Here is a 22167-nt window from a genome sequence, read left to right on the forward strand (position 1 = left end):
TTGGTCCCCTCGCTCAGAGGGCACTTTGTCAAGGAGCTCCCGGGCAGCAGACCTACCCCGCGGCCGTGGATGGGGTCCCGCCTCCTCAAGGGGTGCGGAGGGGCCGCCCTGGGCCTGCAGCCGACCTGGCCACGCCTGTCTTTGCCTCCGGTCTGTCCTGCACGCGGTCCCCCTGTGCACGTGCGTGTGTGTCGCTGGGGCTGGAAGGGGCGGGGGGGTGGGTGGGGGGAAGCAAGTCCCTGACTTGCTGGGTTTCCTCCCAAGGAGCCCGGCGGGGAGATGGCGAAGGGGGGGGGGGGCTTGGGGAGCCACGTCCCCCACACGGGCTTGTTTGTTCTGTTCGGTTGTGATGCACTAGCGACACCCGTGTCGTTTTAACCACCATCGGTGCGCAGTGCGCCGTGTCCAGCCCACTCCACGGGCGGAGCCGTCCCCGCCGTCTGTTCCAGAACCTTCCCATCGTCTCCAACAAAACCTCGGTCCCATGCACCACCTCCCCCCACCCCCCGTCCCCTCCACCCCCGCTCCGTCTCTTCTGCTTCCTGTCGTTGAGGATGTGCTGGCTCCTCTCGAAGATGAAACCGCGGCGACGACCTGAACCCGCCGAGTCGCCGCCCGGGCCACCGTCTCTACGTTTATTCCTGGTTTTGTGAGCGGTCTGTTCGGACAGAAATCACCCTGCCCCTGGGAAGGGGGTCATTTAGGGCCAACAGTGGACACTGGAAGGCCAGCTGCGCGGGAGGACGCACACCTGCCCAGGAGACACGAGACGAATAATGAGGAAGGTGTAGACGCGGCCGGCTTGGGTCTGAGCCCGCTGCCCGCTAACGCCAGGGCCAGGGAGAGGTCCAGGCTGGTCAGGGACTGGCCTGGGTGTCTAGTCCTTCAGGGTTTGTAGTTCTGGACCCCCCGGCAGTGGGAGGTCAAGGGTCAAGGGTCAATACAGCAGGGCCTCGGGTTCTGTAAACACAGCTTCTAGGAGGAGGCAGGGGCACGCGCGGGAGCCCTGAGCGCCGGGCCACCGGTGGTTTTCGGCTTCGTCAGCTCTGCTCAGCCCCTGCCGGCAGCTTCCTCAGCACAGCCCCTGCGTGTCCAAGCCTCGCGTCCACCCCTGGCCTGAGCAAGCCCCTTGACCGCGGTGCCCAGTGGGGGCTCAGCTAAACACGTGAGGCAGAGTCTGTCGGTGAGATTCCCGAGCAGCTTATTTCCCCACGTGCCCCAGACGGGCCGGGGCGTCAGGGAGCAGCCCTCCTCATCCGGAGGCCGGGAGTCCGAGATCCAGGATCCCAGGCCTGGTTGCTGTGGACCTGGGAGGGGGAGGGTCTGCCCAGGCCTCTCCCCTGGGCTCCGGGTTGCTGGTCACCCTGAGGCCCCGTGGCGGGCGGACGCATCAGCCAGCCCTGCATCGTCCTCACCTGGCGCCTCCCCGCGCGCGTGTCCGAATCCTGCCTTTGATAAAGACGCCAGGCCTGTGGGACAAGGGCCACCCGAAACCTCAGCTTAATTTGCCTAATTGCATCTGCGATGACCCAGTCGCCCCACAACGTCACGCTCTGCGAGGCGGGGGCTTAGGAGTCTGGTGTGGGAACTGGGGGGACACGGTCGGATCCACAGCAATAGATGCCCGGTGCATCCTGCATGCACCTGTGCTCCCTGGGGGCCTCGGGGAGCGGCCTGCCCGCCCGGCCCTGGCTCCTGCCGCCTGAGCACGTTGCGGGCGCCTGGGTGTCCCCATTCCTGTGCAGCCAGCTCGCCGTCCCCTCTGACACAGCTGTGGGGGGCGATTCATCTGTGAGTGTGACACTCTCCCACCATACCTGCCCCCCCCATGTCGCCTACAGACTCCAGAGGCCGCCCCTCCCCCAGAGAACTCTGTGCTGGCCAGCAGCTCAAGTACAATGTGCGACTAACACAGGCGATCGTTCTGTCCCGTGGTTTCTAAGGTTTGAAAAGTGATTTGGAATAATGTTAGGTTGTCCCGGGATTGGCACACAGTGTGATAGGAATTCGAAGAGACAGAGCTCTTTAAATGGAAGGATTTTGCTGCCTTGCTTCTAATGTTTAGAAACACGATCAGTGTCGGCCACGGAGGAGGCCCACAGCTTCCCGGAGGATGTCTGCGCACAGGCTGTCAGGGCCTCGAGGGTCAGGGCTGCGGAGCCGTGGCTGCTGTGCCACCAGAGAAAGGCTTCCAATCTGCAAAGTGCACACCTGCCCTCGGCCTCCCTTTGGCCAACCCGTGATCCCGCGAGCAGTCTGCTGATCGGACAGAAAACTTCTCCTGTGTGTAGTCGGTTAAGGGTGTCTGGAAAGGGTGGCTTTAAAACATGAGGAATTGCAAGCTAAGTGCTGGTGGCAGTCGGTGGCCTGGATGGGGGCGGGGTGAGTGCAGTGGCCTGCAAGAGAAATGAGGTCACGGCCCAGTGTTGGTGGTGCAGGCCTGGCCGTGTGGACAGCGTGAGAGGCAGGGGAGCCATTCCAGAGGAGGGGCTGTGAGGGGGGCCCTGAGGAATGGGCCCTGGGACCTGCCTTCACCCTCTGGTGGGCTGCCCAGCTCCCAGGGGGGTCGGTTGGGTGGGGTGGGGGACAGGTCAGCCCCCATCTTAGGGACCCTGAGGGGTCTGCTCTCCCTACCTGGTGTGTTGGGCCACGGGCACAGGTCTGCTCCCCAGCCATGCAGGGCGGGGCCTCTGCCCTCCCGATGCCACCCCCTCAGCCCTCGTACCTGTGACACAGGGAAGAGCTCTGTCCCTGCCAAGCCGCTGGGTGCATGAGGAAACGCTCGACATTGCTCGAGGCCTCCTGGGGTCTGTGGAGAAGCTCAAGGGTCTCTTCTCTGCTCAGCCCTTCCCGGAGGCGGGTGGGTAATATAGAGCCCCTTGCGGGGGCACCCACCTGGGCTCAGAGGTGGGACTCGCCTGGACTCAGGGATGGGGACCCACCTGGGCTCAGGGGTGGGGCCTCACCTGGACTCAGGGATGGGGGCCCACCTGGGCTCAGGGGTGGGACTCAGCTGGACTCAGGGGTGGGGGCTCACCTGGACTCAGGATGGGGACCCCGCTTCCTTTTCCTGTGGCTATGCCACAGGTGTGTGGAACACTCAGCAAAATGCAAGCTGAGGAGAGCCTGCAGAGGGGCTGCAGGGGCTTTCGGGGGAGGGGCAGGATGGCAGGATGGAGCCCCTTAGCCCCTGGTCCTTCCTGTGTCTGGATCTGAGGCTTCCATGGAGCCTCACCTTGCTTTCCGTTTGGCTGAAATTCATTAACTGCCAGGAAATCATGGATTTCCAAACCCAGCTCTTTCCGTAGCCTTCCGCTTAGCAGAGAAAATCAAATTGATGCAAAGCAAGTAACAAGAAACAGCTCTCCGAGAGCTCGGCTGAGAAGCCGGCCGTCTGCTCTCCCCATGTGGCTGGTGGCGGACGTTCCGGGGTTGCTTTGCAGGCACCCTGGGGTCCACGCCCAGGGTGTGACAGTCACTCTGCGCTTCCTAAGAGCACCTGTGGGTAATTCTTAAAAAGAGAGTGAGTCCCAGGCTCGTGGTGGGCCTGGCTGCCGTTAATTAAAGGGGGCGTTCACAGGGATAGAGCCCAGAGAGATGGTGTCACGGTGGCCTGTGGCCTCTCCTCAAATGAGCATGTGCCCCTGGGGTGGAAGCCCCTGCGCATCACCAGGAACTGGGGGCTCTGCTGGGGGCGGGAGCTGGGCAGAGCCTCCCCGAGGGTTGGCCGGAGGAGGTAGAAGGAGGTGGTTGCCCTGGGCCAGGTTCTTGATCTCAGGGACCTCAGGTCTCCCCGCGAAGTGGGACAGTCACCAGGCCAGCCGTCTTGGGTGCTAGCTCTCCCGGCGTGCTTAGACGCCCCCGGCCTGGGTGAGTTCCTTCCCACCCCTCCCCATGGTGACCCTGTGAAGCAGGTGCCGTCATTACAGTGCCTTACAGATGCTGCCAGAGGCCCAGAGACTTGAAGTCACCTGCCTGAAAACACACAGCCCAATGCAGTAAGTCAGGTCAGACACTCTCTAACCCCGGCTCCATCCGGCTCTACTGCTTCCCTCCTCGGGGAGGCTCACAGAGAGCTGAGGGCAGGTGAGAGAGCCTGGTTGGCGCTGGTCTACACCACACAACTACTACTACCAGCAGCGAGCTTAAGAAGGAGGTGTTCCAAGGATCAGACAAAAGGAGACTCCCCCAGTCCTCCCCCCACCCACCCGGGGGCCTCCATTCTGCATGAGAAGCCCTTGCGTCCTCTTTGTCGAAAGGAATTTCCAAGGACAGCCCATCCAAAGCCAGCCACCCCTTGGCTGCTCCCAGGGGTCCAGCGGGTTGAGAGACAGGCCCTGGGGATGTGGTCAGAGGCGGAAGGAGATGGGTCAGGTGCTTGTCCCCAAGGGGTCACATTAGTGCTGGGGGGGGCGGTCCAGATGATCCGATGGAGGCACAGAGGGGATCTGTGGGCTTTTGGGGGGGGGCAGAATGGCAGGATGGAGCCCCTCTTTGCGCCTCCGTGGAACCTCCCCACCGCCCCCGCCCCGCGTCTGCTAGGAGCTGGCACCCCCCTCACACAAGTGAACACAGGGCTCTTCCAACCTCGCAGGTGCCACGATGGAAGGAACAGGTGGAGAGATGGTTGAGGCTTGTGAATTAGTTGCTAATGAGGAAAATTAGGAAATTTGCCGAAGCATAAAAAATGAGAAGTTCAGAGAAAGAAGACAAATGGGTCGGAGTTATTCCCGCCCCGCCCCCAGCCCTACCCCGTGCCTTCGAACTCTGATTTAGACCAGGCCAAGGTACAGAGCGGACGGCTGGGTTAATGGGAAGAAATTGGCTTAAAATGTAGAGATGATTAATTGGATTAATGCGCAAAAATGGTTCAGGTGGTGTCAGGGAGGGAGGCGTGGGCAGTGTTTCCTGGGCCACCTGTCACCCGCTCCTCCCGGGTCCAGTGCCCTGCAGACGTCGTGTCCCTGCGCCCCCTCGGCCTCTGACAGGTGGGCCCCGCCGATCCCCTCTGCAGAGAGGCTACGGAGAGGGGGTGTCTTCGGGCCAACGCAGAGCCTGGGGACCTGCCCTGGTCCTCTTCCCATTCCGCCCCCCCCCCCCCCGCCCCGTGGGCCAACCCCCCAGGATCAAGAACCTGGAATAGGACCATTGTGGGGAAACTTAAGGCTGCTGCGGGTGGGGCCAAGCTGGTCTTGTAAGAAGGGAACCGCACAACTGCCGTGCGAGGCCCCGTGAAGGGCTCCCGGCCCCACCGTGCCGGCCCCCACCCCCTTTGGACGCGCCTCTCCCGGCCTCACTGGCCCCTAATCCAAGTGGGGACGTCCATACCACACTCGGGGCTTTTCTGCTTCTCTTTATCCATGAAACCCACGGAGCGCGTGAGCTGCAGGAAAATCAGACTGCAAGGCCCCATGTGGCTCAGAGGGTTCAGCACCCAACATGGCGTCCCTCAGGAGGCGGGTCCAATCCCTGGCCTTACTCTGGGGGTTAAGGAGCCTGGTGGCCGCCAGCCATGGTGTAGGTCGCAGGCTGGGCTCGGATCTGGCATCGCCGTGGCTGTGGCCGGCAGCTGCAGCTCTGATGCGACCCCTAGCCTGGAAACGTCTGTACGCTGCAGCTGTGGCCCTAAAAAAGAAAAAAGAGACTAACGCAGTTGAAAGCAAAAAAAAAAAAAAAAATCAGATTTCTAAGGTGTGTCCACATAGTCCCGCCATTCTGAGTACGTGTGATTAGAAAATATTCTTGTAAAGCTTCAACCGCACCAGCCTCACTGAAGGTGCCTCCCCGCCAGCCGTCTTAGGGGCATCGGGGACCTTTGCAGGGGGTCAGAGCCAGCGCAGAGGCCCATTAGGCCCAGAGCTTGGGCCTGGCTCCGCCCTGCAGGCCAGTCCTGGCTTCTCAGGGTGTCTGCTTCCTCATCCACAGACGGAGCGGGGGGGTGGGGGGGATGCTGGGCCCCAAAGCTGGGCTGCATCTGGGGAACGAGTAAGGTCACTGCTGTGAACGTCCTGGCTGGCCCCCCTAGGCCAGGAGGGCGACAGAGCAGAACCACAGCCGGGGAAGAAAACCCTGCCTGGGCCCTTGGGCCGGCCCCGAGGACCCCGGGGATGGGAGGGAAGGGCCGGGTGCCTGCTCCAGCCGCGGGCGCCGCTGCTCGGGCTGCGGGTCCCGGGCTGGCCCCGCTCGGGTCAGCAGCGCGCTCAGGCCTTTGTCAGGGTGATTAATAGTGCCGGGGCCTGTCGTTAATTCCAGGCCTAATGACTGCGGCCGGCGCGCTCCGAGTAATCGGGTGATGTATGTGGGGTGCGCCCACCTCATGGCAGAGGTGAAAATCATTTCGACAAGTCAAATATTGTCACAGGGAACAAATGGCTCTCCCTGTTAATAAAAATTAATGAATTTTTTTTCGCGCTCTCTTTTTTTCTCGCCACTGGCCTGCTAAATGAAGCTGCAGCGAGCGGAGCTGGGGGACGGGCTTGGCCGAGTCAAGCGCCTTATTTGATGGTTAAAAGTATAAACGTCTTTATTAGGGCAGAAAGCGGCCGGAGGGCCAGGGGGGTTGGGCGGTGGCCGGAGCTGGAGGCTCCAAGGGGGGGGCAGTGGGGGCAGGTGAGCAGCCCCCAGGGGGTGCCGCTGGCCTCCCTGGCACAGAGGATGGGCGCCCCCAGCCGATCCCCCCCCCACCCCCGCCGCCATCAGAGCCCATCACTGCCCAGGCAGCACCAGGAAGGAGAGCAGAGCAAGTCGGGCACAGGTGACAAATCGAGGGGCTTCCTGGACCCTGAGAGCCGGGGCACAGGAAGGCACCCCATGCCCACGGGGGAGCCCGGTGGCCCTGAACCCCGGTCACCCCTCGAGGGGGCTTAGCCTGAGCAGCTCCCCGCCCCTGGTTGGGGCCAGCACAGGGCAGGGAGCCTCGAGGGTCGGGGAGCAGGGGTGGAGGGCCCTCATCCACCACCGGCCACCCCCTCTTCAGGGCTGGAGGCAGATGCCCACAGAGGACGCCTCCTCCTCCCAGTTATCACTCTGAGCAGCCAGAGCTGCTGTGAGGCCGCACACAGACGTCCAGGAGGAAAGGGCTTTGCCTCCTGAACGTCTGACCAACGGCGTCTCTAAGCAGGGCCGTCCCCTCCCCTCCCACCTGGCCCAGAGCCCGGCCTGCACCCCGACGGGAGCCCAGTCCCACCGGGACTGCAGGAGGCGGAGGGAGGCACTGGACAGCTCTCGTCCTCCGGCCCCTCTGTCTGGGGTGACACTTGTCCCCGTGCGTGGCCTGTGAATGGAGCCGCCGGCCGGTCGTTGGGAACTCAGGTGACAAATGGATCTATACAGCGTGTGGTGGCCGCCGGCTCAGCCTGAACCCGTTCCTCCTCTGTGGCTCCACCCAGACGAGAGGGAGACACAGCGGAGCATGGACACCGCCCGCCCGGGGGCACCCTCTTCCCTCCATGTGCCCTGTGATGGCTCCCGGGACGGCAGCCCCAGCCCCCCAAACCCTCTGCACCCCCCTGGCCCGCGGTGAGCAGAGGGCTGTCCAGGCCCAGGTGACCGTCCCCACCTCGGCCCTTGGTGTTGGGTGCCATCCCCACCCACCCGGCCGCCTGCTGCCCCCCACCCCCTGCGCCTGAGTCCCCTCTGGGTTCCTCCTCCCTTCCTCCTCCTGGAGCAAACCTGGCTGAGCGGGGGGCACCTGAGGACCCTCCAGCACAGAGGCGCCCCCTGCCCCACAGCCGCCAGGTCCTGCTGCCGGCGTAACCTCTGAAGCCCAGCGTGGTTGAGCTCCCCTCCACCCACAGCTGGCCCCCAGCCCCAGAGAATGAAGTCTTATTTGCTGGGGGCCTCCGAGGCCAGCGTCCAACAGAATGGGGTCCCCGTTGTCTGAGGAGGGCATGGAGGGATGCTTGAGGGGCCGGAGCCCCGTGGTGCCGAGGTCCTGCTGGACCGGTGCATCCCTGTCAAGTGCCGGGCCCCTGACGATCCTGCAGTGACGGTGCTGAGCTCGGCGTTCCCCGTGGGGGGCATGCTGGCATTTTGAACCTCCAGGCAGAGGCTCAACTGTGGGGGTGGGGCTGAGGCCCAGAAAGCCCCCGAGGGTGTCCTGGAACCAGAGTGCGTCTGTGTTTGTAGGACCCAAGGCCAGCCGGGCGGGCGAGCAGGGAGCTGGGGTCTGGGTGAGGAGCTGACAGCGGGGGGCAGCCTGAGACCCTTCTCTCCTGGGGGTGCACGTGCTCAGAGCGTGCTGCGGACTCAGGGCCTGGCGTGCCCATGTTCCCGGTCACAGAAAAGATGGAAGCAGCCCCAGTGCCATGTCAGGTGATGGATGGACGTGGTCTGGCCCAGGCACACCGTGGAGCACAGTTCAGCCTTGAAAGGGAGGAGACTCGGGCGCCCGCTGCCACGTGAGGAATCTCGGGGACGGTGCTCAGCGGATCAGCCAGACCCAGAAGCACAAGGTCCTGTGTGGCCCCTCTTCTGAGAGGTCCCCAGAGGACTCAGACCACAGAGACAGAAAGAAGGGGGCGCAAGGAGAGGGGTGCGGGGGAGTATTCACTGGGACAGAGTTTCAGTTTGGGGAGATGAGAAAATTCTGGAGGCAACGGACACCCAGTGGCCTGAGTGTGCTTAGTGGACCGTGCACTTAAAAATCACGACGGTGGGAAATTTTACGTCGTGCCTTCACTTCCGTCTTTAAAAATGCGCACTGCGGTGTCCCCGGATGCAGAGCCCACCTCCCTCGATGTTTGGGGGGATTGGGGCCCGGGACCCTCTAGCGCATTAGTGACAGGGGAGGTGACGGGCAGGGGACCCCCCCTGCTCTGCCTCGGCTCACACGGTGCTTAGCGCGGGGGCCAGGGGGAGCCGGCTGTGATTTAGAAGACAAACAGTGTGATTCCAGCAATCCGTGGGCTACCTCGCTGCCCCCAGGGCTCGGGGAAGTGGTGTATTAACCAGGAGTAAAGGAAAGGAAGAAAAAAAGGCCAAATCACATCTCTCTGAAACAAAGAGGCTTTTTACCAGGAACAAGCCTTGATAAAAATTACAGTGGCATCGCGAGGCATTCAGAGCCTGCCCGGGGCGATGGAGGCAGCGAGGGGGGAACGGGGATGCGGGGCCTGAAACAGGCGGGCTGGCGTCCCCCGAGCATTGCGCGGATAAATAATCGTCTTCGAATAATGCACCGGCTTTAAGTAGGGCCAGGTGGTCCGGGCGGCGGGCAGAGCCCCCGCAGCCCTGTGTCAGCCCGGCTGGAGCTGGGCGTGCAGGCTGGGATGTCCACAGGCTCCGGGAGCTGGCTCTGTACTGGGCCGGCTGGGCTGCATGCTCTCAGAGCTGCGGGCGGCCTGGGAGGTGAACGTGACCTTGCACTAGGCTGAGCTCGGCAGCAGCTGGAGGACCGTGAGGGGACCTGCTGCCTCCTGGGCTCAGGCTCCACTCCCAGCAAGGGCCCCTCCTGGGCCTTCCTCCTCCGGGCCTCACTTTCTTCCTCTGCACAGTGGGTAGCCGGTGCTGTGGCCAAACAGAACAAGGGGCAGGCAGGGGCTCCGTCAGGTGGGCAGCGCCCAGGGTCACATTCCGTGGCTGGTCGGGGTCCTCCAGCCTCGCTCTCCTCTCCTTTGTGTCTGTGACAACGCACCTTAAACCGAGGCCTGAAACAGCAGACTGTTTCCTCACCTGGCTGTCTTCCCCCACGCCTTCCATCTGTGTGTCTCTCCACGTGCCTCTGTCCCCTCGTCTCAAGGGGACACCCGCCGCCTGATCAGGGCCCACCCTGATGCCCTCATCCTGACTCAGTTACATCTGCAAAGGCCCGTTTCCCAAAGCAGGTCCCATTCACAGGGACCAAGGGTTGAAACAGCAACCTATCTTTGGGCGGGGGGGGAACACCGTTCGAGCCACAACAGTCGTGGAGCTGTGCCAGCCACCCCGATCCGCCGAGTCCGAGACCTGGCTCTGCCGATGCCAGCTCGGTGTTTGAGACAAAAGAAGTGCCTGCCTGTGACAGTGGCCAGGAAAGCGGCTGCGGTCCTGTCAGGACGGAGGAGGAGGAAGGCAGCTCTGTCGGGGAGTTCCCGACCTGGCGTCCTCACGGGAGTGGCCGGGCCGGAGCGACGAGCATCCCAGGCCCTGGTGACAGCTCACGCTGTCGGCCCCGCCGACGGGTCTCGCTGCTGAATGGCCCTCCCTTCCTCGTGGGCCGGGCCCCGGGTGTGGGCTGGGACTCTGAACGGCGACCGATGGTTATTAATATTTAGCGTGTCTGCAGGACCATCTTTCCCCCGTGCTGTTGATATGCTCCGCTAGGAACAGTCCCGCCCTCCTCTCTGGGCCAGCGGGAGGCAAAGGTGCCCGCGGTGGCCACGGCCCCGGGTGGCTGGGTCAGGGGGCAGGACCCCGGGTGGCAGTGGCTCTGGCAGGGGCATTCCCGGAGTCAGGGCTCTGTTCCTGTCTTCGAGCCGGGGTTGCTGCAGTGCCTGGGGCTGATGAAAAGCTTGACGACAATAGCAAGACTGAGCCTGTCAACTGGTGAGTTTCTAGCAAACTGTGTCCACTCGTGGGGCTGCAGCCGAGAACACGATGCTTCCGCTGAGGAGCGGCTCCCCCCGCCCGCCTGTTGCACTTGAAAAGGTGGCTGCACAGAATCCGCGTTAGAAAGAAGGGCCACCCAGTGGCTTCTGTAGACTTGGCTCATTGGAGTGTGCTCGTCCCTCTGTCCCTCTGTCCCTCCCCAGCAGTGGGTGAGGTGGCCCTCGGGACAGTCCCAGGTCTGGGGATTATACGCTCGGGGGCCGGGGAAGCTTTCTAGTCTCTGAAGGCATTTCTCTCCGCTTGAGTCAGGAAGTAAAAGAATATGACAACCAAACTCACCTTGTTTCTCCAGAAAGGCTCAGGTGGAACGTGAGAGGGCTGGTGGGTCTGCAGCTGAACCCCAGAATCACAAACTGCCCGCCCCCACCCCCCCACAGGCTGGACCAAGCAGGCCAGCCCACGCGGCGGGGGCGGGGGGGACAGAAGCCCTGAAGGAGCAGCAAGAAATCCGGCCTCCCTCCACGAGGTGGGGGCTGGGCCGAGCAAGCCCAGGTCTTGTCTCAGATTGACTGATCAGACCCATGCTTCCTGTTCACCGAGCTTCATCCCCAGGGAGGAAAAGTCAAGAGTTGGGGGGAATGGGTTCTTGCCTTCCTCCTGCCACATTTCGAATTGTCCTCAAGGCTGGAGTTCCCGTCGTGGCTCAGTGGTTAATGAATCTGACTAGGAACCACGAGGTTGTGGGTTCGCTCCCTGGCCTCGCTCAGTGGGTTAAGGATCCGGCGTTGCCGTGAGCTGTGGTGTGGGCTGCAGACACAGCTCAGATCCCATGTTGCTGTGGCCGTGGCGTAGGCTGGTGGCTACAGCTCTGACCGGACCCCTAGCCTGGGAACCTCCGCATGCCGCGAGTGCAGCCCTAGAAAAGACAAAATAAATAAACAAATTGTCCTCGAGGTTTCCTCGCCCCATCCACTTATCTGTCCATCCATCCATCCACCACTATCCACTATCCTTCCAGCCACGTACTGATCCACTACCCACCATCATCTGCCAGGCACCATTTCCATCCATCACCCCCCAGCTACCCATTTATCCATCTCCTTACTTGTCTTTCCCTCCACATTCCCCTCCATTCTTCCCTGTATCTATTCCTCTCTGAACCCCTCTATCCATCTGTCCACCCGCTTAGCCACTCGTCTGCCCGTCCACCGACCCATCCATCCACCCATAAATTTACCCATTCCTTTCCTGTGTGTCTTCTGTGGACACGAGGAAGGCCGTCCCTCAGTGCTGGACACTTTTCTCACTGCAGTGAGAATGTTGAGTCGTGTCACACGGGGTCTGAGAGCTTTAGATCAAGTCATCGTGTGAGTGACCTGTGGTGCCCCAGTGGCTTCTGCAGCCTCTCCTGGACGGTTTTAGAGGTGCGTGGCCTTGTGGCCGACCAGGGGTGTGTCCCAAAGTCCCAGTGCTGTGACGGGCACTGTCCCTTCTCCACCACCACAATCCTCTTAGAAGCTGAAGTCAACAGTAGCTTGTAAATACTGCTTTTTTTTTTTTCCTTTTGGCCATGCCTATAGCATGCAGAAGTTCCAGGGCCAGTGGTGGAACCCGCTCCCTAGTAATGACACTGACCACCGCAGTAACGATGCTGGGTCCCGAATCACTAGGCCACCGGGGAGTGCTTTATAAATGCTGCTTTGATAGCCCTGGTGAAGTTGATGGTACCTGGTCAGTAAAACCTCCAGGTGGCCTTGGGGAGGTGTGCCAGGTCCCAGCTGGCCTCTCCCTAGGAGCAGCCTCTGTCAGGGGTCCCTGCTGTTGGCTTGTATGTTGCGGACTTCAACCCTAGCCCCACACAGATCCTGGAGGGGGGGGGTCACCTCCTGAAGATGTGTGGCCCCATGTCTGGTGGCCTCTATGTAGAAGGCTTGCGTTGAAAAGGCTTGAGAGGTCTGGCCAGGCCTGGCCTCACCAAGACACAACAAAGCATTTCCTGGACAGTCAGTGGGTCCCCTCTGCTGACAACGCCAGGGGAGAGAAATGCTGGGGGATGCTATGGCAACTTCACCCCCAAAAAACTTAATAAAAGCGAGCAGCTCGGGTCTGGGGCTGCCCCATGGAGGCCACTCTGCAGGCTGGGCAAGGACTCTCCCATCCTTGGGAGCCCTTGGCAAACCCGTACGGAGGCGGCGGTGGCCCTGGGTCCGTGTGCAGATGCAGCCGGTGTGCAAGGTGGAATGAATGCAGCTTGGGCCCAGCTCTGCCGGACGCCGCCTCTTTAACAGAGATGCCTTCCTTCAGGTGTTTCTGATGGAGAACAAGCAGGTGCAGGACGAGCTGGAGTCACGCACACATGAGGGTCAGGCTCGCCTGAGGATGGCCGCTCTGCTCCGTGTACTAAGTGGTGCATTTTTCTACTCCTTGCAACAGGTCAGGGATGCGTGAGGCTGGCTGTGTGGGTGGACTCTGGTTTCCAGGGTGAGCTCTGGGAGGCTGTAAGGGGACCTGCCCCCCCGGCCAGGTGCAGGGTCAGGGCTGCCCCCTGCCGAACCCCCACACCGAGCCCCTGCCATGGTCCTCACTCTGGCTTGTCCAGCCCTCTGGGGTGCAGGTGGAGCTGCCTGGGGGTGGGGGTATCGTCGTGCCCAGGGACCCCACTCAGAGAGCCCCCAAGCCCCGGAATCCAAGCTGCTCAGTCCCCCAGCCCGGCCCTCTCAGCTGGCCTCCGTCCAGGAACCCGCAGCTTTGCACTGTGGCTGCCCTGCTTCGGGGGCCTGTCCCCTGCTGCCCAGGACGTACCCTTCAGACTGGACTTACCCCTCAGGACAGTGCTCTGGGGTGGCTGGACTGTGTCCCGTGGGCAGTTCTGGGTGTGGAGCTCCCTGGACACCTGGGCCTGACCTGCAGCCAGACGCAGTCTGGCCCCATCTCCAGAACACTCCCGTGTCCGCCTCTGACTCCCAACATCCTGGGCTCCTTCAGACAAGGGGCCGCACTGCAGATCAGTTTCCAGCTCAGTTCAGCATCGTCCTTACTCTGTTTGACTCACGAGGTGTCCCCTCAGTGCCCAGTCCCCCCATGTCCTCGGGTCTGGCATCGTCGACTCTGGTCACGTCTTTGCCAGGCAGGCCGCGGGTCTCCCTCAAGAAGCCCCACTCTTCTGAGAGGTTCAGGGGTCACCAGGTGCAGGATTGCCGGGGAGCTCCTGGTCCTGGGCCTTGTGGGTCTCCAGGAAGGGGACAGCTTGCAAAATGAGAGCGACCCCACCCAACCTGGGCCCGTCCCAGACTGAGGAAGCGGTGCTCTTGGAGAGAGATGTGGGCGGCCAGGGGCTCTGGGGAGCAAAGAAGCAGGAGGCCACCAGACGAGGCGCAGTTGGCCTGCCTGGCCTCACAGGGAAGGGCTGAGCATCCCAGGTCCATAGCGTGTGGGCATGGGCCAAGAGCAGACAGGAGCCGACCTTGCCAGCACGGAGGCAGGGGGGGCCCAGATCCCCTCCCCGAGCAGCTCGGCTTGTGGGGCTGGGGTCCCTCTTCTCCTCTCTCTTCTAAGGAACACTTCCGCCCTGTTTGGGGGCAGGAGCATCAAGCTGACTAAGCACAATCTCCTTGGGACCCAGCACCCCGGGGTGATTGCTGGGTGAGCCCTCACTATGGGAAAGGGGCGTCAGGTTTACAAGTCAGACGGCCTCGTCCCGCACCCTGCATGTCCCCCCATCCCAGCCACATGTCATCCCGCAGGAGCCTCTGCAGCCACTCTGCCCTTGTGTGATGCTCACACACCCACTTCCGTCTCTAACCTCAAATGATGAGGGTGAGACGCAGTGTAACCAGAACGGAACTTCGGGCCTGGATGCATTTCAGTTTTACCCTCAAATGCTGCCCCTGTGCTTTGTGTGGCAGGTGTTTCTCTTTCGGGAGGAAAGGGGGGTCTCGGGGGCACGGGCCGGGGGAGGCAGCTGTGCCTGGCCATGTGGGCAAAGCCCGGCTGACAGCGGGCAGAGCTCACCTCTGGGCCCAGACAGCTTCCTCCGAGCACACTGCCCTGTCCCTGGCCCCTCTGCCCTGGTGGCTGTGGGGTGACGTGTGGCACCCCCACCCCAGGTGAGAGGCTCCAGCTGGATGAAGAAGGGACCAGGGGGCGCCTGCAGGCCAGGGCTTGGGGTTGGGCACCAGCACCCCCAGCTTGACGCCTCCTGGATTCCTCCGTCAGGTTTCAGGGTCCCAGCAGCCCGGTGGAGCCTCCCAGGAACGCCCAGGTTTGGGTGGCTTGAGAGACCATCTTTAGCCCCCACTCCCCACCCGGGGTCTGCACTCTTGACAGCCTCCCTAAGGGGCGGGGGTCAGCACCCAACCTGCTGGGAGGGCAGCATGCCGGCTTTTTAGGAAGGAACATGGGGAGTTCCTGTCGTGACGCAGTGGTTAACGAACCCGACTAGGAACCATGAGGTTGCAGGTTCGATCCCTGAGGCCTTGCTCAGTGGGTTAAGGATCCGGCGTTGCCATGGGCTGTGTTGTGGGTTGCAGACGCGGCTTGGATCCCGCGTGGCTGTGGCTCTGGTGTAGGCTAGCGGCTACAGGTCCGATTGGACCCCTAGCCTGGGAACCTCCATATGCCGCGGGTACAACCCTAGAAAAGGCGAAAAAAGAAAAAAGAAAAAAAGGAAGGAAAGAACACGGAAGCATTTTCTTCAGAAACAGCCAGTCTTCTGAGAAAGACGCGATGTCGCGTCCACCCCAACCCTTGCCGTCTCCGCAGGCTGCCTTAGGACACCCCAGGTGATGGCCCCACAGGGGGGCTTGCTTCTCCTTGTCCCCGGGGGTCTCGGGGCGAGATGAGGGATGCCCTCCCTGCCCACGGGGCCGTGGAGGCAGCGGGCTGGACGCGGACCTGCCGTCAGGGTCATTGCCTCCACTTGCACACACTCACACACCCAGACACGGGCTCTCGTGCACTCACACACTCACACGTGATCGCACTCACACCCAGACATGGGCTCACATGCACACTCGTGCTCACACACACCTGGACATGTACTCACGTACACAATGCGTTCACACGTGATCACACTCACACACCCACTCATTCCTGGGTCCTGCAGGCAGCCCATCAGCTCCCCAGGGCCTGGAATGCTCTAAGCCTTCTCCTACCCGCCCCCAACTAAGGAGAAACTGGAACAAAACACATATTGTGGCTCAGAGAAGCCCCTCATGCCCCCCCCCCCCATGGATCCAGGCTGAAATCTGCCCCGTTACAGGGTTAGGAGCAGCCAGGAACTGGAGCTTCAGGGAAGCGAGGTCTCTACACCCCCTCAGCATCCGCCTCGCAGACTGCTGCTGGCTCAGCCACGGCAGGGCCGCCAGCCCGTGGGGACCATGCTCGACGGACCCTCCACTACCAGCCGGCTGGGCACAAAGGTGCTACCTGGGGGCCTCCCCTCTCTGCAGACCCCGAAATCCTGGCTGTACGTTTGCTGTTGCGGGGGGGGGCAGAGAGGTGGCTCCAGTTCAGGGAGCTGGGCCACAGAGGGCAGAGGCTGCCACCGTGCAGCTGGAGGAGACCCAGCCCTAAACTAAAGGTTGGGGGGGCAGCGCAGGTGAGGGCGAAGGTCAGACCTGGGTATAGCTGCGTCTGTTCACTTCCCGGACCCGTTTATGAGACCAAGAAACCAGCACTCCCACGTCAAATGGGGTGTGACAAGCCTCCAAATGAGGTTTTGGCATGAGGTCCATAAGAGCCCCGGCAGGGACGTGGCAGCTGGAACAGGTGCGCTGTGGCCTGAGCACCATGGCTGTGGCTTGGGTGGCTCTGCGGCTCTCCTACTCCTCCCGCCGCCACCTGCACCCTCCTCCCCTGCTTGTGTTCCTTGGGTTGGTCTCCCAGAAGAAGTCTGGGAAATGACAGGCTCGGTCGTGACCCCCAAGCCTGACACGAGCACAAAATCCCAAAGCAGAACCTCGGTGTCCTGACGTCCTGACGAGTAAATCACAGCGCGGCACAGCCTGCGTTTCCAAGGTCATAAAAAGCTCCTGTTCTTGGCGCTGCATTCTGACTTTCCAGAGAGTTCTGGCTGGGAAGGTGCTGCTGGGCGCAGGCCTGGGGGGCCCCGGCCGGGCGCTGACACCCCCTCCCTGGGAATACCCACCAGCTCAGGGCCCGGGGGCTCCTGCTGGACCACAGGGCTGCGGGATGTTCTTTCATCCAGCCTCTCTGTGGCTCAGGGACCCGGGGCGGGGGGAGGGGGTTGGGGGGACAGTTTGCACGGGCTCCAGCCTTCTGCTTTCTCTGGAGCCGTGGGGGCTGCTCACCGCACCTCATTTTCTCCGAATGTTTTCCGCACCCTCACGGGCCTCCTCTGAAAGAAGACCCTTCCCCCCTTGGCCCCGGCCCTGGGGGCTGTGAGTGAGACTTAGGTTTTCCTGGCGGCTTCAGGCAATCACTTAACCCCCGACGACCGGCGACCGCGGCGGGTGGGAGGCAGGGCGGCCCGCAGCCTTCCTTTAATCAGCAGGAAACACCACCTTTCTCTCCGAAGCAGTTTGCTTGGCCAGTAAATTAAACATGCCCTTCAAGCGTTGATTTTCCTCCAGCAGACGAGGAGTTTGGGGAAGTAGAATTCAAACAGAAAAAAACAAAAAGCCGAGACCGGGGCCCTGCGGTGGATGCAGCCGGGATAGGGCGCGCCCCCTCCTCTGCCCAGCAGCCCTGCCCAGCAGCCCTGGGCTCCGGGTCGTCCCCGGGGCAAAGGCATCAGACCCTGGAAGGGTCAGGGAAGCTCTGCTCAGTCACCAGGTCACGTGGTAAGGTGGTAAGGTGGCGGGTTCATCGCCCACCCTACCCGCAGCTCTGGGAAGGGAAGGGCCCCGCTACCCGGCTCTTTCAAACCGAAACAGCCTCGGGTCTTGAGGACGGAGCTGCAACAGCTGCCATTCTGCTGCTGCAGTTTTGAAAGTATCCTACGAGTCAATTAAAAAAGGAACCGCTGGCCTCTTAAAACAGAATAATTACTTCTGTGAATGCTGCTACATGAAACCAGTGTTATCCCTGTGATTCTTTCTCCAAGACTTCGGTTTCCTTTGAAAGAAAACATTTTGTTACTTCTCGAAGGGCTCTGTCTGCCAGCGGCAGGGGGACTGAGGCTTGTCCTCCTCCAGCGTTCTGTCTCCCTGGAGACGGCCTTTCACCAGGCGACGTCAGGGAGCAGCGGGCGGGCTGGCGAGAAGTGGGCCAAAGTGACCACAGCGTTTGGGTCACTTTCTAAGGTTTTCAGGCCAGTGCGGAAGGAGGCCGGGGCGGAAGCCTCTGGACCAGAGGTCAGCAGGCCCCTGCTGGGAGCTCCCCGGCCCCGCCCCACCGGCCCCGCCCCTCCGCCCCTCTCCTTCCGCAACTGCATTGAGATGGAATTCACGTCGCAGGAACATTCACCGTTTCAATATGCATACGTCCGTGGCGTGGGGCACCCTCACCACCTCTCAAGTTCCAGCACCTTCTCTTCCCCCAAGGGAGACCCTGTGCCCCCCTCCCCCAGCCCCCGCCAGGATGGATGCCCCTCGTTTGCCTTTTCTGGAGTTTCCATGCAGACGCACAGGACACGTGGCCTTCTGTGTTGGGCTTCCTGCACTCACCCTGAGGTCGGCAAGGCTCGCAGTGCAGCAGCCCAAGTCACATTCTGTTGTGTGGACGGACCAGGTCGTGGGACGGGTTTCTCTCCTCTGTGGAGGGACCCTGGGTTGTTCCCACCTCGGGGGGCACGAGGGTCACACGGCCGGGAATGAGCTCCCAGAGGCCCCTCTGTTTTCAGCTCTCGGGGCTGATGGCCGGGAGAGGAGCCGATCTCCTGGCCGTGGGCCTGCTTGTCCCCCTCCCCCATCCACTTTCGTTACCTCCTAAGAGGGATTCTCCAAGGCACTGTCTTGGCACCGACTGCCTCCTAGGCTGGACCCCGGGGAAAGGCCCGTACTGCACAGACAAGCCGGGGCCCCTGTACTCAGCCCCGTGACCTGCTACCCCTCTCACGTGCAAACGACCCCGTAATAATGACCTCAGGGGGCCTCCGTCCTGACCTACCATGAGGTCGTCGGGACCTTCCAGGACCTCTCCCCAGGGCCCACCCGGCCCCACTCAGCCCCAGAGAGCAGCCCAGGCGTTGGGGCAAGTCCCACAGAAAGCCGGTTCTGAGTCCTCCCACCAACCTGGGGCTCGTCCCTCTCCTAGTTTCCAGGGCTGCAGACGCCAGCGGGAATGGGCCCAGAACAAACGAGTTGGTGCCCTGTGTGGGCTCCTCAGCTGCCCCCACTGCCTTTCCTCCTGGCCCACGACGGAACGGGCCCGTGTGTCCTTGGCCGCCGCCTGGGGCCCCAGGAGCCCCAGGGTTCCCCACTGTCCCCAGAGCGCCAGCTGGAAGGGTCCCTTAGGAGCCCCCGGCAGGGAGTGAGGGCCGCCCGGTGAGGATGAGCAGAGGCCGTGTGCCCCGGGCAGGGGTGGTGGCCCGGCAGCCCCTGGGCCTCTGGCGCCTCCGTTCTCTCCCGTCCCTCGTCACCTGGTCCCCGAGCCTGGAGCCTGACACTGCGTTGTTTCCCCAGGTGACGGCGACCTCGTCAATAACATGTACGGCCCGGACCCCGACCTGCTGGCCGGCGAGAGCGCGGAGGACGAGACCGAGGACAGCATCATGTCCCCCATCCCCATGGGGCCGCCGTCCCCCTTCCCCACCAGCGAGGACTTCACCCCCAAGGAAGGCTCGCCCTATGAGGCCCCCGTCTACATCCCCGAGGACATCCCCATCCCGCCGGACTTCGAGCTCCGGGAGTCCTCCATCCCGGGGGCCGGCCTGGGCATCTGGGCCCGGAAGAAGATGGGGGTCGGGGAGCGGTTCGGCCCGTACATGGTGGCGCCGCGGGCCACGCTGAAGGAGGCGGACTTCGGATGGGAGGTGAGCGGCGCGCGGGCGTGATTGATCGCGGCCATTTAGCTGGCGTGCAGGCTGTTTATAAAGCCAGGGTGAGCCGGGCTGCCCGAGGCAGGAGGCTGGGTCGGAGAGAGCGCTCGAATGTCGCGTTTCCCAGGCTTGTTTTATCCTGCAGCTTACACGACGCGGCTGCGAAAACAGCAAAGGGCCTCGTGAACGCCTGGCAGCCCCCGGCGGCTGCGCCCGCGCTCTTCCCGGAAATGTGTCTTTAATGAGCTCATGTCTTCAAACGCCCCGCGTTTCCCGTCTGGATCTCGGGCGCTAAGGCCGCAGTCTCGGCAGAGCCTCGGAGCTTAATGGCCTCTCCCGGGAAAGGACAGCTCCCGAGGTGGGGGCCCGGCCCGGCAGGGGCAGCTCGTAAAACATGCCCGGTGGCCACGCAGCTACCAGACGCCCCGTGCACGTCCACGCCAGGGCCTCCTCCCAGAGGGCCCGGGCAGCCAGCTCCCCGAGAGGAGCCCCACGTCTCAGATTGGGGGTGCAGAGGGGGGGGGCGTCGCGTGGTTTAGATTCCCCTGAGGGTCTTGGCCTGGCTCGGTGGTCCTGGGGCCCATGTGAGGCTGGTTAGGAGGGGTGCTTGGTCCCCAAAGATGGCCCTCCCCCGGGAGGCATCCTGCTCCAGCCGCAAGGGACACTGGGCCCCAGTTTGGAGGGCTCTCAAGGTGGTCTCATGAGGACCACAGGCCCCACGAAAGTGCCTTCCTCTCTGGCCTGGCCTTTCTGCCGGCCCCACACAACCGATGCTTAGTGGTGTTTTTGGCAGGGACCCTGCCTGGCCAGAAAATGCAAATGCAAACCCAGATTCCTTCTGGGTATTTCACAGCTGCCAAAAGTGCTTGGATGGGGGTCAGTCTCGGATGGGGCGAGCCATCCAAGGAGGGAAGGGGACCCCGTGTGGCTGACAGCCGTTTTCCCAACGGCAGGCCAGGGCCGTGAGGGTCGGGGGCACCAGCTCCCCCACCTGCTCCGTGGCCTTAGAGAATTTTCCAAATGGTGCGTGCCGCTGTGTTCTATGCCCAGCAAGGGGCGAACTGGGGTCTGTCTGCTCCCTCACAAGTCCCTACAGTTTGGAAGGCTGTACTTTGTGCTCCCACTGCTCCCTAGAGACCCCTGGACCCCGGGCAGCCCTTGAGCCTCTCCCCCAGTCCTGTCGGCTTTTGAAACACTGGCCGAGTCGGTGGGGGACAGGTGCGTCCTACACGTCGGGCACCCCGACTCTCCAGCAGGCAGGTGGAGTGTGGTGTGTGGTAGCACACGGCCGGTGGACACCGGGGAACACAGATGCCCCCATCGGGGGCCCAGCTAAAGCCCAGACTCTCTAGCCAGCTTCAAAGCGTAGGTGGAGGGCGGGTTGACCAGATGGACAAAGGAACAGGGTCCTGGAATTGACCACAGAATGGGGGGGGCAGTGTGTCCCTGCTGTCCCCAAGCGGCTGACGTGGCGCGGGTGCCTCTCAAAGTGGGGTCACCTGCAGAACGGGCTGGCCTGCTGGGGCGGGTCGCGTGCTCTTGGGAGACATGCAGGGCCCCGGGGCGTGTTTCCAGGTAGGCGGTTTGGGCTGTGCGGTGGCTTTGTGAGGACAACCAGTCCTGCACTTCCCGCCGGGCTGTGCCGGAGGAATTTAGGCGCGTTTGTGTGACGTGCCAGAAAGGCCTGGACTGTTTAGTTAGGGAGGTGGCTTTAGGTGATGGAGGGAGCGTGGTGGTGACCTCCAGGCTCTTGGCTCCCGTCTGCTCTTACGCGGCCCCTGTTTGCTCAGTTTTTAAAGAAACAGCCCCTATCACCGTGCCCCGCAGGGCAGGGCCTGGTACCGCCGCGGCTGTTATCTGCCCGTGACTGTTGACTTGGCTGTTATTCGTCCCCCGAGGACATTTGGGAACACGCCCCCATGGCACCTCCGGCCTCCGCCGTGGCTCCATCCCGGGGCTGCCACCTGGCCGCCGCCTTTCCGGCCAGCACTTGGCGGCATCTGCCCACTGTCCCATGTCTTCCAGTCGTGTTCCAGACACACAGGCCTTGTCTCTCTGACTGTTTCCTTGGCGAGTTCAGGCCCCCGCCACGGACCCTGGGAGGGTCTCTGGGCTTCGTGTCCTGCTGTCCTGTCCACCATGGTCGGAATAGCCGTCTGTGTCACCATGTGCATGGTCGTGGTCGAGCACTGAGGGCAAAATCCAGCGGGAAGGAGGGGGAGGAGGAAGCAGGCACCCCGGAAATTCCAGGGGAACCCAATTCTGCCTGACATAGATCCGAGGTGGAGCAGGTGTCTTTCTAGCTCCTTGGACCCCGGCAGCGGAAGTCAAACGGCCTTACTCGTATCCTGAAGCAGACTCTGCTGTATCACTTTCTTTCTGTGCCCTCCCCGAGTGTGACAGCGTCCAGGAGCGTGGCCATGGCTGTCCCTTCCCGGGCAGGCCTGCCCTCGCCGGTGCTCTGCCTGCAAACAGGGCCTAAGATCAGGAGCGGGAACCCTGGCTCCAGAGGCCGGATCTGTCTGTGGTTCTGGAGAGTGGAGGGGCCTCGAGGGAACCCGGGTCCCCGGGGAGGCAGCTGGACCGCGTCCGGCGCCCCTCGTGCCGGCCCTCTCTGCAGTTTGCGTGGCCTCCGGTTACTGACGCAGGCAGCAAATGGCATTTTAGCAAAGACGGCCCCTGAAGGAGGACCCCGGCCG

At 62.6% G+C, this 22167-nt stretch overlaps 1 protein-coding gene across 3 annotated transcripts in view; it reads left to right on the top strand.

The window, feature by feature from the left end:
* Positions 1-22167, top strand: part of PRDM16 (PR/SET domain 16) — a 307695-nt gene that overhangs the window by 79747 nt on the left and 205781 nt on the right. For all 3 annotated transcript variants that reach the window (XM_047791184.1, XM_047791185.1, XM_047791187.1), the window contains exon 2: positions 19113-19462. In XM_047791184.1, coding sequence (XP_047647140.1) covers positions 19113-19462 — 350 coding nt within the window. The remainder of the gene's footprint in view (positions 1-19112; positions 19463-22167) is intronic.

Source organism: Phacochoerus africanus, chromosome 8 (genome assembly GCF_016906955.1).
Source record: "Phacochoerus africanus isolate WHEZ1 chromosome 8, ROS_Pafr_v1, whole genome shotgun sequence".
NCBI lineage: Eukaryota > Metazoa > Chordata > Mammalia > Artiodactyla > Suidae > Phacochoerus > Phacochoerus africanus.